The 15,809-nt window shown below is 50.5% G+C and overlaps 1 protein-coding gene and 1 long non-coding RNA gene across 4 annotated transcripts; both read right to left on the bottom strand.

The window, feature by feature from the left end:
* Positions 1-3,473: 3,473 nt before the first annotated feature.
* Positions 3,474-9,445, bottom strand: TLCD2 (TLC domain containing 2). The gene is made up of 4 exons (XM_036091060.2): positions 9,146-9,445; positions 8,856-8,938; positions 8,558-8,640; positions 3,474-8,002 (listed from the first exon to the last, which is right to left on the bottom strand). Exons 1-4 carry the CDS (start codon positions 9,319-9,321, stop codon positions 7,550-7,552), a joined length of 795 nt encoding a protein of 264 aa, XP_035946953.1. The 5' UTR covers positions 9,322-9,445; the 3' UTR covers positions 3,474-7,549.
* Positions 9,446-10,605: 1,160 nt separating this feature from the next.
* LOC118534953 (uncharacterized) lies at positions 10,606-15,573 on the bottom strand. Of its 3 annotated transcripts, XR_013446058.1 has the most exons (3): positions 15,222-15,528; positions 13,022-13,192; positions 10,606-12,202 (listed from the first exon to the last, which is right to left on the bottom strand). It is a non-coding gene; the product is annotated as an uncharacterized LOC118534953 (long non-coding RNA). The 3 variants fall into 3 exon arrangements; XR_004916977.2 differs by having other exon boundaries at positions 10,606-13,192; positions 15,222-15,573; XR_013446059.1 differs by lacking the exon at positions 15,222-15,528 and adding an exon at positions 13,324-13,375 and having other exon boundaries at positions 10,606-13,192.
* Between the last annotated feature and the right edge of the window lie 236 nt (positions 15,574-15,809).

Raw genomic sequence — 15,809 nt, 5'->3', positions numbered from 1 at the left:
CTGACAATTTCACTTGATATTTTGTAAAAAAAAAAAAAATATATATATATATATATATATGTATATATATATACATAATATATACATATATATGTATTTATTTATTTTTAAGATTTTATTCATTTATTTAAGAGAGAGGGAAAGAGCACCAGCGCATGAGCAGGGGGAAGGGCAGAGGGAGAAGCAGACTCCCCGCTGAGCAGGGAGCCCGATGTAGGGCTCGATCCCAGGACCCCGAGATTATGACCTGAGCTGAGGGCAGACACTTAACTGACGGAGCCACCCAGGCACCCCTATTTTTTTTTTAAAGATTTTATTTATTTATTTGACAGAGAGAGAGCACAAGTGGGGGGTAGGGGCAGAGGGAGCGGGCAGACTCTGCTGAGCAGGGAGCCTGACTCAGGGCTGGATCCCAGGACCCCAGGATCATGACCTGAGCGGAAGGCATGAAGGCATATGCTTAACCAACTGAGCCACTAGGAGCCCCTTTATTTATTTTTTTTTAAAGATTTATTTATTTATTTTGAGAGAGAGAGAGAGAGAAGGGGGGGAGGAGCAGAGGGCAAGGAAGAGAATCTCAAATAGGCTCCATGCCCAGCATGGAGCCTGACACGGGGAGCCTGACATCATGATCTGAGCTGAAATCAAGTGTCTGACACTTAACCGACTGAGCCACCCAGTCGCCTCTGTAAAAAAATTTTAAATCAAGTATTATAACTTCTTGGGGCGCCTGGGTGGCTCAGTCAGTTAAAGGTCTGCCTCGGCTCAGGTCAGGATCCCAGGGTCCTGCTTGATGGGGAGTCTGCTTCTCCCTCTCCCTCTGCCACTCTCCCTGCTTGTGTGCTCTCTCTCTCTGTCAAATGAATAAACAAAATCTTTTAAAAAAAAGTATTATAACTTCTAAGTAATTTCATATAGTATTTCATATGAAAACATAGCAAGAGACTTTGAAGCAGAATGCAAAGTTCATATGAATTTCTAGAATTCAGTATATGTCAAGGAAGGGCTGTTGTAGCTGCCCTACCTAGGCCGTGCCCCCTGTTTCCCTGCCCACATCCCCTCGACCTCCCCAGGTCTGCACCCTTGCTTGCTGTCAGGGTGGAAACCTTTGGATTTGGGGAAGAGCTGGGGTTAGGGAAGGAAGGGCAGGAGCTTGAAGCAAACAATGTTTGGACAAACTGCTGAGGGGAGCAAGTAACCAGCAGAGTAACGGTGCTGTTGTTTTTGTTTTTTTTAAGAATATTTTATTTTATTTATTTGACAGAGAGACAGAGAGAGAGCACAAGCAGGGGGAGCAGCAGGGGGAGAGGGAGAAGCAGGCTCCTCGCTGAGCAGGGAGCCTGATGCAGGGCTCGATCTCAGGACCCCGGGATCATGACCTGAGTCGAAGGCAGACGCCCAACCGACTGAGCCACCAGGCGCCCTAGCAGTGCTGTTCTAGGCCAGTGTGGCAGCAGGACTTTGTAGTATTCCAGTTCTTCAGGCTTCTCAGTCCTCCTCTAGCCATGCCCTGACTTGGGATCAGGGGCAAACACTGTGCCAGTCTCTCAGCCCCCAGGATTAGCAATGCCAACCAGTGAAATTCAAGGAGGTCAAGGAGTCTTTCAAGGGCATAGGCAGGTAGGCCAGAGTGAGGGGGACAAAGCTGAAGCCCAAGAAATCATTTCCTATCCCTGGAATGTCAGACACCACCCCAGAGTGGTTTTGGGGTTGGGTGGTGGTAGGCAGGGAGCCCTTTGCAGGGACCCTCACGTTGCACGACACAAAGGAACTCCCATTCTTCTACTCCTACCCCTGGGTTTACATCCTTACTTCAGCTGAAAGAGCTCGCTAGGTCTGAGAATCGCTACTGTGTCCGGTTCCTGCAGAAGATGTGGCAAGTGAAGGTTTGTTTCCCACCAGGTGAGAGGCAGGGAAAGAATACACACAACATGGAGTTAAGTGATATTCTTGTTTGCAGGGGAAAGCTGAAATGGACCTCTGCCCTGCAGTTACTACATTCCTGAAAAGCATCGAAATCAACACTTGGTGAATATAAGTCTGGCTTTCAAACTGAAGCACCCTGACTTAGAAATACGACTTCAGGGGCACCTGGGTGGCTCAGTCGTTAAGCGCCTGCGTTCGGCTCGGGTCATGATCCCAGGGTCCTGGGATCGAGCCCCATATCGGGCTCCCTGCTTGGCGGGAGGCCTGCTTCTCCCTCTCCCACTCCCTCTGCTTGTGTTCCCTCTCTCGCTGTGTCTCTCTCTGTCAAATAAACAAGTAAAAAATCTTAAAAAAAAAAAAAAAAAAAAGGACGTCTTTCACCCTACTTTATTAAAAAAAAAACAACAAACTCAGTTACAAGGGAAAACAAACTGAACCCATACTCACGTAGGCAAATCAAAAGTTTTTTGGCTTGTGTAATTGAAATTCCAGGGAAGTTCTGGCTTCAGGCAGAGTTTGATCTAGATACTCAAATGATGATAGAAATCTCCATCTGTGCCCCCTCTTTCTGTGGTTGCTTCATGCTCAGGGAAGCTCTCTTGCATCCTACTGGCTTAGCAATGTTAGCACACGTGGTGTATCTTACCCAAAAGTTCTAGCCGAAGTCAAGGTGCTGAGGCTCAGAAGCTCTGCTTATGTGTCATGAACTCATTTCAGGGAAAGACGATATGGTGTTTTGATTGGCTAGGCCTAGGTCACATACCCATGGACAGGAGAATGAAAGAGGGGTGGTTTTTAAAGGAAAATCTCTACAGTGCTGGCAGGCAAAAATAGCAGACGTTGGCCACAGGTGATGTAATGGGGAAAAAATGGGTTTGAGTCCAGACCCTGTAACTAACTAGCTGGGTAAAACTGAGCAAATTATCTAGCCTCTCTGAGCCTCAGTTTTCTCATCCAAATAATGGGATTAGTCTCTATCTATCGAGTGGGGTTAAATAGGATAAAGCATAAAAGGTGAGTGACATGTGGGAGAAGCACAAGAAATGTTCAGCTCGGGATGCTGTGAATTTAGGTTAGTGATTCCAAGCAAACATTTCATTTCAATACAAGAGCAGTTCTTTAAAGAATAGCTTCCGTTATGTACTTTCCTGCTAAGTGAGGGCTCCTAATTTTCAGCCTGACACGTCCAGATTTTATATAAGATAAAGCCTTGACAACTCAGTTATGGAGATTTCTGTTTAATTAATTTTCTTGTTAACTCAAGATTAATTTGGCTGAAAGATTCTTTGGGTTTCAAACCTTGGCATTGAAAATCAGTCTAAATTGTCTGAATCCATTCGCTTGCTCTAAGCCCATTCCACTGAACAAATTGGGTTTGCTTTTTGATAGTGAAGGATCTTCGAACACTTGCGGGCTTTGTAGATCAAAAAGTTGGTGCCAAGAGGAGACCTTCCCAAAGCAAAGCTTCCACAATCCAGTGTTTCATTATAAATCAGACCACTAGAGCCAAGAAGAAGTGACTCAAAGAGACTGCATTCACAAAAGACTGATGCAATTATTTGCATGGCAATTTATTAATTTATGATCAGGATAGTGTTTTGAGACTATAAAATACCAATGTCCCCCATCCAAGAAAGCCACTCCCCTGTGCCAGAAGACAAATAATTCATCAGCCAGTAGCTTGGTGGCATGGAATCAGTCTTGGGGACCACTTCACTAGGCCATGATTAGGTCTGACAGATCACTGCCACAGTGACCCAACTCATGGTACTAAATGCAGCATTTGCCAACCTCTACATTTTTGAGCTTCTCTTTTCTAGGGACCCAACTGACCGTGCCTCTCTAGGACCCATCATCTATATCTTGTCCACACCATCTATAACTGGTCTACTTGATATCTACTTAATCAATTATAATTATAATGCAGTCCTGCCTTCCTGAAGTTTCACTGGGTCACCATGATGAAAATTTGTGATCCCAAATTCTTCAGGTGTTCTCTTTTGTCCTACCCCCACCAGTAGCTAATCTCACCCTTCCTGTACCAGTTTTACTAGTTAACCCACAGAAACAGTCATATGTCCATAATGGTCAAGGTCTTGACAACTCTCAGAGATACTATCAGCTATTACCTGGAAGGGTACTCACTGGAACCATGAATTTGACAGTGGCAAAAGAAAACATGCAGGGCTTGCAATGAATCAATATTGACCTCCACACATACTTAGGGAACAGATTCCTGCCATGGGTTTGCCACATTTCTTTTCTTTTTTAAAAAATTATTATTTATTTATTTGACAGAGAGACAGTGAGAGAGGGAACACAAGCAGGGGGAGTGGGAGATGGAGAAGCAGACTCCCCACTGAGCAGGGAGCCCGATGCGGGGCTCGATCCCTGGACCCTGGGATCATGACCTGAGCTGAAGGCAGACGCTTAACGACTGAGCCACCCTGGTACCCCGCCACATTTCTTTTTCTTTCTTTTTTTTTTTTTTTAGATTTTATTTATTTATTTGAGAGAGAGAGAATGAGATAAAGCATGAGAGGGGGGAGGGTCAGAGGGAGAAGCAGACTCCCTGCTGAGCAGGGAGCCCGACACAGGACTCGATCCCAGGACTCCAGGATCATGACCTGAGCCGAAGGCAGTTGCTTAACCAACTGAGCCACCCAGGCGCCCCACATTTCTTTTTCTTTGAAAACTCAAGACAATGTTTTTCTTAATCAAGACATTCAGTGAAGATGGCAGACTGAGTTTTGAAGATGCTACTTCTATTAAGGACACACACACTCTGAGAGAATTCTACTATTTCTCAATCTCAACTCTTATACCTTTACCTCTCTGGCTTTTGTCTGATTACATGAAATATCTCTGCTCTTATTTTCTGCCTGTATTTGCTTCCAGCTGTGGCAATTTCTCCTCAGTCTCTATTTGTTATTCTTCCCTTTGTGCTTTAATGACTCTATGATGGGCATCTCACACAATCCCCCCCTTAATTTTTCCCTATCTCTATTCTTTCTTTCTTCCTCTCTTCATCTATTTCCTCTTTTTCCTTGTTCCTTCCTTCGGATATTTTTGTTTGTCTGGGTTTTTTTTTTTTTTTTTCTTAGATCTTATTTTTTTTAGGTAATCTCTACACCCAACTGGGGTTCAGACTCACAACCCTGACATCACACTGCTCTATCAACTGAGCCAGCCAGGTGCTCCCTTCCTTCGGATGTGTATTTAATCAGTCTGCCCCCACCCCCTTCTTTCCCTCTCTGTGGTTCTCCTCAGTCCCTTTGCCTATTCTTCCATCTCAGTTTACATCCCTGATTCTGACTTCTCTTCATCTTCCTACCAGTCTCTGCCTATCAGTTCCTGTCAGGCTCTTTGTGTTTTGCACTGTAGCTGTTTGTCCTTTGTCTTTCTGCCCGTCTCCAACTCAACATATTTCCTACTTTCTTTTTCTGCCAGTGAATCTTTCCATTGAGTGCCTCCTCCACCTTCTGTTCTTCTGCTTCTCAGCTCCCCTAATTCCCCTCATCTCTATTTCCCCCCCTCTCTTCTCTTGCTCTGCCAATCTCTCAAAATGCCTCTCTTCCCTCCATCTCTCCTGAGTCTGGTTGTTCCTCTTTGTCACTCACTCTATTTCTCTGTCTAGACCATCTGTGCCTTGCACCCTTGGGGTCCCTTCCTGTCAGCTTTTATTTCTATTTTTCTTGTCCTCTTTGTTTATGCCCATTTTACCAGTTCTGTGACTTTGGTTCCCGTCAGCATCCACAACAGTCTTTCTTAACATTTCGCCAAGGATTCCCTGTCTTGCCCTCCATCTCTCTTCACCTCTGTCTCTTCGATACAGGTGATCCTTCTCTTTCTTTCTGTCCCTCAATCTATGTATGTCTATTTCTATCATCCCTTTTGTCTTTCTCTAGCTCAACTTTTGGGCAGAATTTTTTTGTTTTAATCTTCCTGTCTCTTGCTTTTGCTCATGTATCTTTTCTGTGGGTAATTAAGGGTTATCTCTTTCTGTCCATTATTTAGTAGAATAGCAATCTTAATCTGCTTTACACTTCCCATAACCTGGCTGTTCTGCCTGAAGGAGAGATTTTGTGCCATAGGGGAAAGAAAAGGCAGCAGAAGTGGTAGGGGAGAGGGGCGCCTGGGTGGCTCAGTCAGTTAAGTGTTGAACTCTCGATTTCAGCTCAGGTCACGATCTCAGGGTTGTGAGATCAAGCGTGGCGTTGGGTGTAGAGCTTACTTAAAAATAAAATTTAACAAAAAAAAAAAAAAGAATTTTTCCTGTCTCTGAAGTGAGATGAGAGAATGAAAATTGGATGATTAAAAAATTACCCCAGGGGCACCTGGGTGGCTCAGTCGGTTAAGCACCTGACTCTTGGTTTCAGCTCAGGTCATGATCTCAGGTTTGGAGATGGAGCCTGCTTAAGATTCTCTCTCTCTCTCTCTCTCTCCTATTGCCCCCACCTCTAAAAAAAAAGTTGCATGGGAGAAAGGAGAGGACAAGCTTGCAAATGAATCCTAGTAGAGGGTCAAATATTCCTTAATCCCTCTGCAGGCAAGTGAAAGCCTTCCCTCATCTACTTCTACCCCTGCCTTCATCCTTCCATGAAAGCCTGGACCTTGGAAAACGTTACACTTGGCACCCAGAATGGGTGTTTAAGTCCCTGCTATGGCTCTGGACTTCAGTACTGTCCTAAGAAGACAGACCTAGTCCCATGCTCATTCCTTTAAGGATCTGCACTTTCGGATGCCTGGGTGGCTCAGTTGGTTAAGCGACTGCCTTCGGCTCAGGTCATGATCCTGGCATCCCGGGATCAAGTCCCGCATCGGGCTCCCTGCTCAGTGGGGAGTCTGCTTTGCCCTCTGACCCTCCCCCCCTCACGCTCTCTCACTCTCTCTCCCTCAAATAAATAATAAAAAACCAAAATCTTTTAAAAAAAAGAATCTGCATTTTCTTAGAAAAGGTCAGGAGATAGTAAGAAAATTTAAAAGGCAGATGCTGGGCTTTTTAAAAATGTAAAAGGCCGTAGGACTAGCAGTAAGTACAAACACAGTAGTGTGGCTTTGAGAACCAGAAATAGCAGCACTGCAGTGGTCCAGTCCTTCTGTTTCTTGGCCACGAGTACGTCCATCCCTACCGCTACCGATAGCACCTGTTGTGGCCTCCTCCCCCTGCTAGAATTTGGTGGCAGGTGAGACCTCTCTTCCCTCTGAACCCACCCCCTCCACATTGGATCTCTCTGGTCCTAACAAGACCTCACCTTTCTTCACCTGTTCCTGTGTTAAAAGTAGAGGATGTCATTGGCAATTTCACTTAGCTTCATGCCTCCTGCCACCCCTTATTGGTAGCACTGGCCGTACCTCGAGTTAGTTTGCTGGAAGAAGCAGTCATCTGATGATGGAATTCACTGAACAATAGCCCAGTTTCCCACCCATCCATGAACATCAGCATTTCTTCTCAGATCCTAGGAATGGGGGAGGGGTGTGAGTGACTTGGAAGAGGGACTGAGATACTGAAAATTCAGTCCAGTCCTTACCCCAATGAAGGACTGTACACTGTAGACCACCATCTCCTTGTCCTGGCCCTACCTCCCCCAGGACTGGCAGAAGAGGAGCCTGAGGCCTCTCTCTAGTCTTTCAGGCTGAGAGTGGAATCATCCCTGGTGACAAGCTCACCATCACGACATCTCCTTGTGCCCCTGGTTTCCTTGTGCCCAGGGATGGGTGGATGAGGCTGAGACCGCAGGACATCGCTGACCAAAATACGGACACCCAGTGTGATGCTTAGGGCACCCACAGTGACCAGCCCAGTTGCACCAAGGATGACCAGAGGAGGAGGCACCTGGTGTTGCTGTCGGATCAGCCACAGACTCATCCACCCCAGAGGCACCAGGCGGAAGAGGACCAGGGTGGCCAGGGTGGCCCAGCTGGCCATGCGGAAGGCCAGGGATGGGGCCTGGTGAGAAAGCAGCAGCAACTGTCGTAGGTGCAGGCAGACAGAGTTCAGCTCCAGGAGCAGAGACACCATAGAGAAGCCCACATACTGGCTGGACAGAATGGCAGTGCTGAAGCAGCTCACTACCTGGGGAACCGGGGTCAGAGGTCAGAGGACCCTCCATGACCTCCCCCACCCCAATCATGTACCAATATCCCAGGCCTTAAGACAGGGGCTCCCAAGCATTTTGTGGCACCCTATCAAAAACCTGCCCTTTATACTTACCCTTATGTTGGGGACTGAATGGCCTTAAAATAACCCTTCCATAGGACAGAAGCAGCCTTGGCCCAGAGGCTGTCTCCCCTGGGGCAGCAACAGCATCTGCACACTTCCATTCCTGGGCTTTCATGCCGCATGCCCACTCCCTATACTGGGACTCCCCTTTCTCAGAAAAGCTCCATATGCAACATTTCTGCAATCAGATGGGACACCCGAGGGAATCCGAGCTACTCAGGCAGTGCTCAGACTCCAGCTGTGGCTAGCAGTCAATCCTCTTCCCCCAAACCAGCCCAAGGTTGGGGAGATCAAGCACCAACAGGGGTCAGAGACTCTGGGAAGTCATTGGACAGAAACCTGAAGAGAAACTGGGGACCCCAGCCTGAGCATACCACCCTTCCTGTGTCTCCTTTCCCCAAGTCTCACCACCAAATGATGACACAGATGTTCCCAGGCCTGGCCCAAGGTCTGGTTCCACAGTATGTCAACTCCATCCGCCAAGAAATAACCTATGGGTGTGGCACGAGGGGGAGGGGCATTAGGCCTCCCCTAAGTTGTAGCTCCTGGAGAGGAATCTTCAACCCCTCCTTTTTCTGGGTCTTCAGTTTCCTTCAGCAAAGCTGCCAGAAACATTTGACCCCTATGGAGAGGGCAAAGGGGATGTGGAGTAACCATTGTTAGGTTGCTCCCCGACCAAATGGCCCGGCATTCCCTGCAGACTCACCCACGGACACAGCCACCAGCACCAGGGCCCAGGGCGGGTGGCCGTGAATCGGGTCGGCAGCCATCTGAGGGTACACCAACAGCCTGTAGAAGGGGGGGGGGGGGCCATGGTCAGCATCGTGCAGACTCAGACCCCATTCTCCCGCTGTGCACACTCACCCACCCATTCACACCCCCACCCGGTGTCAGACTGTCGAGGTCCGGCTTCGATTTTGAAGGCGCCCGCCGGGTCTTTCAATCTCAGCTTTCCACCCCTCACCCAGGTGCCTCCCGAACCTCTATACCCCGCACCCGAGCAGCGCCCCAACCCCTGTGAGCAGGCTGTGCAGCAGGGAGACACAGATGTTCCGCCACTTCCAACGGTCCTGGGCAGCAGATCCTGGCGCGGGCAGCAGCTGCAGCGCCCAGCGCAGCCCCCGGAAGGCGGCGAAGGAGGCGCCGGTCACAAGGAGCCCCCAGGACGCCATGGCCTGGTGGGCGGGCTAGATCCGGTTCAGTCCCTTGGACCCCTGCGCTCTCAGCCGGGACTCATCCAATGCCAGCTGCGGGGACTGTGCGCTGGCTTCCGGACAGGAACAGGTCCTCGGCCTCCCCGGCCCACCGCGCCTCTGGCATCCGCTCCAACTTTTCCAGGGTTTGACCACGCCCCCATCACTCGGCTAGGTGGCGATTGGAGCAGCCGTGGGGCCACGCCCCGGAGCCCCCGCAGCCGATCGCGTCCCGCCCTAGCCGGGGATGGAGGGTTGGGGGCTCCCGGGGACCAAGCCTGGCGACCGAGCTCAGGGGGACTTCCAGCATGTCCACAGGGGTCTTCCCCAACGCCATGTGTCCCAAACCCCTCGGAGCTCCAGAAATAGGTTGCTAATCTCACCTGACACTCCCACAGGCCCCGCCCCATCGTCTTTCACCTCCTCTTCCCACGCTAACCTCTCACCTGCTGGTCATCCTTCTGCCCACTGCACTCTCCCCGACCTGAAGGTAGAGGCCAGCGCACACCCACTCGCACATGCTTAAACATCGCCACCGCCCTGCCCCGCACCACCCCCCGTCTCAGCTGTGGGGGTACCTCGCTTCCTTGGAGCCACCCTTTCCACCTCCCGAGGTTTCCAGACCTTTAGCACATCATAGCGACCCTATGATTCCAACAGTCCTGTTCCTTTACGCTGTACCTTCAAACGGAACAACAGCTCCCATTTTGGAGAGGCGACCCACTGGGGACTCCTCCCCCAACCACTTTTGGGGGCCTACGGAGGAGCCTTGCTATTAGGAAGGGGAGGCAAAAGGAAAGCACTCAACACCGAAGTCTTGAAAAGCAGCCCTCCCCCAAGGGCTTGGTACACGGTAGGTGAATAGAATTCCCTCTTCCAATCTGAGGCGGCAAGGAGAGGTCACACAGGGTCACCTCAAGGTTGGGGCAAAATCAGAATAACAAAGACTGATGGGATTCTAGAACCTTTCAGCCTGGAGAGGAAAATCTGCGCCCCTCCCCCATCTTCCAACTCCTGAAGAGTGACAGGTTTTTACTGTTTTCCTTACTCCACTCCACACCTCTTAGCGGGCTGAAAGCCAGTAACTCAGAGCGCCGTTGCCATACATGGAAAGGGTAGATTCCAGCTACTCCCAGAGAATGAAGTTGTCCACATTCTCACAACCCCTTTTCTTCACCAAAACCCCATTATGTCCAAAGGGCTAGGGGCACCCCTTGATTCTTCCACACCTGCCTCTCCAAGCTTTTAAAAAAATTACACTGATTCTTTTAAATTTTATTACATGAAAACCATACACAATATAGAAAATTTTAAAGTTACAGAAAAGCCAAAGAAGAAAATTACAATGACTTTGTTCCACTGTGCAAAGATAACCACCATTAACATTTTGTCTTCTTCATCTGTTTTATGTATACAAGAATATACCCATCTTTTTAAAAAACAAAATTGAGATCACATAATACACATTATTTTTATAATCTTCTTAATATTCAAAGAGCATTTTTCTTTCCAGTCAAATGTTCTTCTACATGACTTTTAATGGCTGTGCGGTACACCATCTGGATGGATATACAATGATTTACTTAAGCAATCCCCCATTGCAAATTTTCATTACAGCAGAAAAGAAATGAATTCCCAATCAGACAGTTGCTTCTCATTTTCTCTATTGCAATACTGGGATGAGCATCTTGTGACTAAATCTTTAATTATTTTCTCAGGATAAATTCCCAAATGTAGAATTACTAGGTCAACGGCGATGGAAACTTTTAGGGTATTTGAGACATATTACCAAACTGACATCCAGGAAGGCCATACCAGTTTGCACCCCCATATGCAATGTATAGGAGTGTTATTTTAGTATTTCTTTGCCAATACTGGGTCTTTCTTTTTTTAAAATATAGTTTGCTAAGGGAAAAATGCTTTCAGCTATATTTGTCTTTCTTTAATTACTAATGAAACACACTTTGTTTTTCATGGTTTTATCCATTTGAATTTCTTCTATGAATTTCCTTCGTATGTCCTTTCACAGCTGGTTCTTGCTCCTTGAGGCCACTTTATATAAAAATTACAGGGTAAGGAGGTAGAAGTAGGAGAATGAAGCTGCAGGACACTTTAATACAGTCTCATATCTCTGAGGGAGGCAGTAAGTAACACTGGAGAGAAATAGTGAATGAGGCAGATGGCTGGGAGCTGGCTGTCCTCCCTCCTCCTGGGGTGCTCCTGCCCTTTATGGGTCCCCTCTGCGGGGTGCCCAGACAGGGCCCTGTGCTCTCCAGGCCTGGTCCTTCACTGGTCTTCTGCCTGCCTCTGTGTCCCCAGACTGCTCTTCCTCATCTTTACTTCATGATGGGTGAGGATGGCAGAGCCACATACCCGGGGCTGGAGGGAGACTCTGTGGCCAGTGAAGCGGGGAGGGGAAGAAAGGATGGAAGCAAAGTCCAGGGACAGAGCAATCTTTGTTGCAGACTATGAGTTGACTCAGTCTACCCACCCCCTCCACCGCAGTCCCACACACATCCAGCTTAGGCTGCAGGAGGGTGGGTTCAATGATCTACTCTCCCCTAGATCTCTGTTTCTCATAAATGGAGACTAGGACCCTGCTATCTCCACACCTCCTGCTCCACAACAGGACAGCTTCCTACAGCCCCTGAATTTGGCCACCTTCAGGCAGGGAGACTGGGTCACGGTTGAACCACACCAGAGCCTGAGCCCCAAGAGTCAGACTGCATCAGGAGCTGGGGGGTGGTAGGTTTATACTGCTTGATGCCCCAAACGGGGTCACATCCCATAACCCACCTCTCCTCGTTGCTGGAGGGAACTGTCTGCCTGCACAAGCCGGAGCAGGGTCTCACAAATTATCCTGGAAGGTAAAGTGAGGAAAGAAACAGGAACAGCGGTTGCAACCCCATCAGGGGCTGCAGTCCTGTTTCGGGTGGCAGAGGAAGCCTGGGGCCACCTTTGCATGGTGGGATGTCAATGGAGAGACTGAGCTCCTCCCAGCCCCTTGCACTGGTCTAACCCTAGCATCCCCTTCTAACCCTCCCCCCACTCTCCTTGGGTTATGGTGTTCATGGATGGGGGGAGGGGCAATAGCTTATGTGAAAAGCTGTTTTGTTCCCACCCACAGGGAGAGGACAGCCCAGGCTCTGAGTAGTCTGTAGAAGTAGGCTTCTGATTCCCTCCTGCATACTCAACCATGTGATTCCCCATGTCACAGGTGGAGAAGCTGAGACAAGAGGTCTAAGGGTCCCACACATAGGTGATTATTCCTGAATCTAGAGTCTAGGCCAGTCTAAGGAAATAGAGGAAAAGGTAAGAGCATTGGGATGACTACTCAGATGGGAGTCTCAGCATGACCTTTTTCCTGAAGAAGAAATTTACTTTGGACCTCACCTGGAAAGGCAGTAGGAGCGAAAGGGAGACAAGGAAGGAGGGCCAAGAAAGACATCTGGGTAAAAGGGTAGACAGTCTTCTTTGCTCCTGTTATCATCCTCCTCTTGTCACACCAGTGTAGACCAACTATCCTTGGTTGGTCACAGCCATCTATTCCGCAAACCAACCAGGGTCTCTAATCTGAAATTGTTCTTTCTTGGTGGGCCAATCTGGCTGAAGGCTCTCCAACTGAACAAGGTCCCCTTCCCTCCCACGGTTCGGACCTTCCCATCCCCAGTTCTGTCACCTTCCAGATGAAGGGGAAAGCAGCTCCTTCTCCTCTTCCTCCTCCTCCTTGAAGCCAGGGGCAGAGGGCAACAGTTCTTCAACTGGCAGCTTTAGCTGGGTCAGGACATAAAGCTTGCCACTGAAGAACTACTGCGGCTCAGCCAGGTGAGGATGTGGGAGGGACAGGCTCCTAAAAGGAAAAGGAAGAAAAAATGGGAAGGATCTGAGCAGGGCCATATCACAGGGACACTGTCCCACTGGCCATCGAAGTCCAGCTCCAACAGATGCTCAACCTTGTAACAAAGCGTTCTTGGCTCTGACCTGGGCCTGCAGGAGCGGTTAACTTCAGTAAGAAGCAAGAGGCAGCTCTAAACATACTTCCTTGTGCCTCTTTCCAGAACCGAAGGCTGTAGAGACCCAGGTCTGCTCTCACCCCTCCTTGCCCCAGCTATCCATGGAGGGCCCAGCCTCTTCAGCATTCAGAGAGGGCTGGACTTAGAACCCTGGACATACTCCACCAGTTGCCCAGGTACTAGGTGAGAAGTTACACCTTAGGTCCAGAAATGTGAGTTCAGTGATCAGGGAGTTCAGCTGGAAGAGTTTTGGGGGCCTACATCTGGGGAAGAGTGAGGAAGGGAGGAGGTCTAGAGTTTGGAAGGTCAGCAGAGCCTCCAGGGACTGTGAGGAGAGGACAGGGGACCAAAGGCTGGAGGGGAGGGAGGTATGGGCAGGGTGGATGGGCAGCTTCCCCAAGACTCTTAAATGCCAGGCATTCCGCTTGCGCATTCCGGGTACATCTGGTATGAATTCCAGGCTGTCTGCCGGCCCCTCCATGTCTGAACTTTGTTCCAAGTTCCAAGCCCCGCCCCCACAGTTCCAACGCATGAATCAGCAGGAAAAGCCGGGCCCTGCAGCATGGCCCAGGGAGGGGGCTGGGGGCGTGGCAGGCTTGAGGGCCGAGAGCTGGGGAGGGCGGGTCTGTGCTGACACTCAGTCCAAGGGCATGGCCCATGCCAGTGTGAGGAGCCAAAGGCAGTCTTGCCTTGAGACTTCTATACTCAGAGGGTAAGAAAAATTAGGGTGGGGGTGGGAGGTTTTCAAATTACAAAAACCCTCTTGGGGAGACATGAACTTTGTGGTATCTTCCTTCCCCCAGGTGACCAGTCCAACTCCTTCCCACTCTCCTCTGTCTGAGCCAGCTCTGTTCAGCCCATAGGACTCAACGGCTGCTCAGAGTCTATGCCAAGCAGGTGCCCTTGGCTGCAGGGCGGGGTGGGCCCAGGGCACTGACCCTCTGACCAGCTGCTCCATCAACTCTTTGGCACCCTGACAATTCCTAGCCCAGTCTGACAGCCAGGATGACAGGCCAAATGAGTTGGAGGCTGGAACTAGGGCCGGAGGGAGGTGGGGGCGATAGCCTAGCGAGAGGCCATAGGGAGGGGCCAAGAGTTGGCCGAGAGGTGGGGAGAGAGGGAGCCCAGTGATGACTAACCCAGGCGCCCCACCCAGCCAGCCGGCTTCCCAGGCGGTCACGGCCAGGCCTGGGCTAGGGGCCCCACAACCGGACATGCTGGGGGGAGGTGCAGAGGTGACCTTCTCTGGGCTCAAGACGGCCAGTTAGGCTGGGGAGGGGGGGTTAGAGTTTCCAGGTCCTCCTCCAGCCCGCTTCCCCCACCAACCGCGGTGAAACCCTAACCTTTGGGTTGCATAAGGCCCCCGCACCGCCGCCCCCTACTCCTCTCCCCTCCCCCCTTACATAACATCCCCTGGAGGGAACGAGAGGAGGGGCCGGCCCGCCCAGAGACCCCTTCCCTGCCAGGGCGCTCAGTTGGCCCTGACCAACTGACTGCCAGTAGAGGAAAACTACCTCCCCGCTACCCGCCCAGTCCAAACCCTCCCCAAGCTGGGAGGCCAGTTCTCGTATCCGCTGACCAGGAGGCGCCGAGGTTAGCTGCCCCTAACCCTCTAGCCCCTCGTCTTCCTTCTAGCCACTCTGCAAAACCCTCCGCCACGACTGTCGTTCCGTTCTCTTTCTTTAAACCTCCTGCCACACTACTCCAGCCAGTCCAGGCCCCCTCTCCCCAAAGGCTTCCCTGCCCCCGCCGCCCCCTTACCCCTCCCCCGGAAGGGCAGGGTGTGGCCACCAGGACCCTACTTTCCCCCATTACCCCATTAGCATGGTTCCCTCCAGTGCGACCGGGACCCCAGCTCACACCCACCTGGTGCTGGGTGGGGGGTTTGCTGAGGGTAAGGGAGCAAATCAGTGCGTCCGTTCCCCACGGCCGGCGGCGCTGTGTCTTCCCTGCGCCCAGCACACACCGGCTCCAGTCTCCGATCAGCTGGCGGCGTCGTGACGCACAAGCTGCGATTGCACCGCCCAGGGCCAATCACCGCCCACTGCTGGGCAGCGTGACCACACCCACTCGGGGGCGCCAGCACTTCGCCCAGGACCCGCCTCACCGGGCGTCTTAGCTCTGATTGGCAAGGAGGCCACCCCTTTGCCTGGTGGAGCTGCGCTAGGCCACGCCCACCAACTCACGAGCTCGCCAATAGATGAAAGGGTGTGGCTGAGCCCTCCGCCTAAGGCCGCTTGCTTTGAGAGCGCTACGTCAAACCATAGTCCTAAAGAGCAGAAGGAAGTAAAGGCGTGTGTGTTTGCAGTGCACACTGGTCAATGTAGTTCTCGGTCTGACACCTCGTTCCCAGAATCCAGCGCGCTCTGTGAGTTGGCATTTTTAAACTCAGTTCTGAATCCATCCCGGCGAAGTCCTTAAAGGGCTACAGCCCCACCTTTTGGGAGCCGTGAG

The sequence above is a fragment of the Halichoerus grypus genome, chromosome 2 (assembly GCF_964656455.1).
Source record: "Halichoerus grypus chromosome 2, mHalGry1.hap1.1, whole genome shotgun sequence".
In the NCBI taxonomy this organism is placed as follows: Eukaryota; Metazoa; Chordata; class Mammalia; order Carnivora; family Phocidae; genus Halichoerus; species Halichoerus grypus.
The sequence above is the reverse complement of the archived record's forward strand: the minus strand, read 5'-3'. Positions and strand labels throughout refer to the sequence as shown.

What these genes read in the sequence shown, in the direction of transcription:
- TLCD2 (XM_036091060.2), bottom strand. Translation starts at nt 9,321, where the DNA reads ATGGCGTCCTGGGGGCTCCTTGTGACCGGCGCCTCCTTCGCCGCCTTC. An exon ending in GGGGTTGGGGCGCTGCTCGG is followed by an intron (nt 8,939 to 9,145) that starts GTGCGGGGTATA and finishes CCCCTTCTACAG; the next exon opens with GCTGTTGGTGTACCCTCAGA. An exon ending in GCTGGTGGCTGTGTCCGTGG is followed by an intron (nt 8,641 to 8,855) that starts GTGAGTCTGCAG and finishes CCACACCCATAG; the next exon opens with GTTATTTCTTGGCGGATGGA.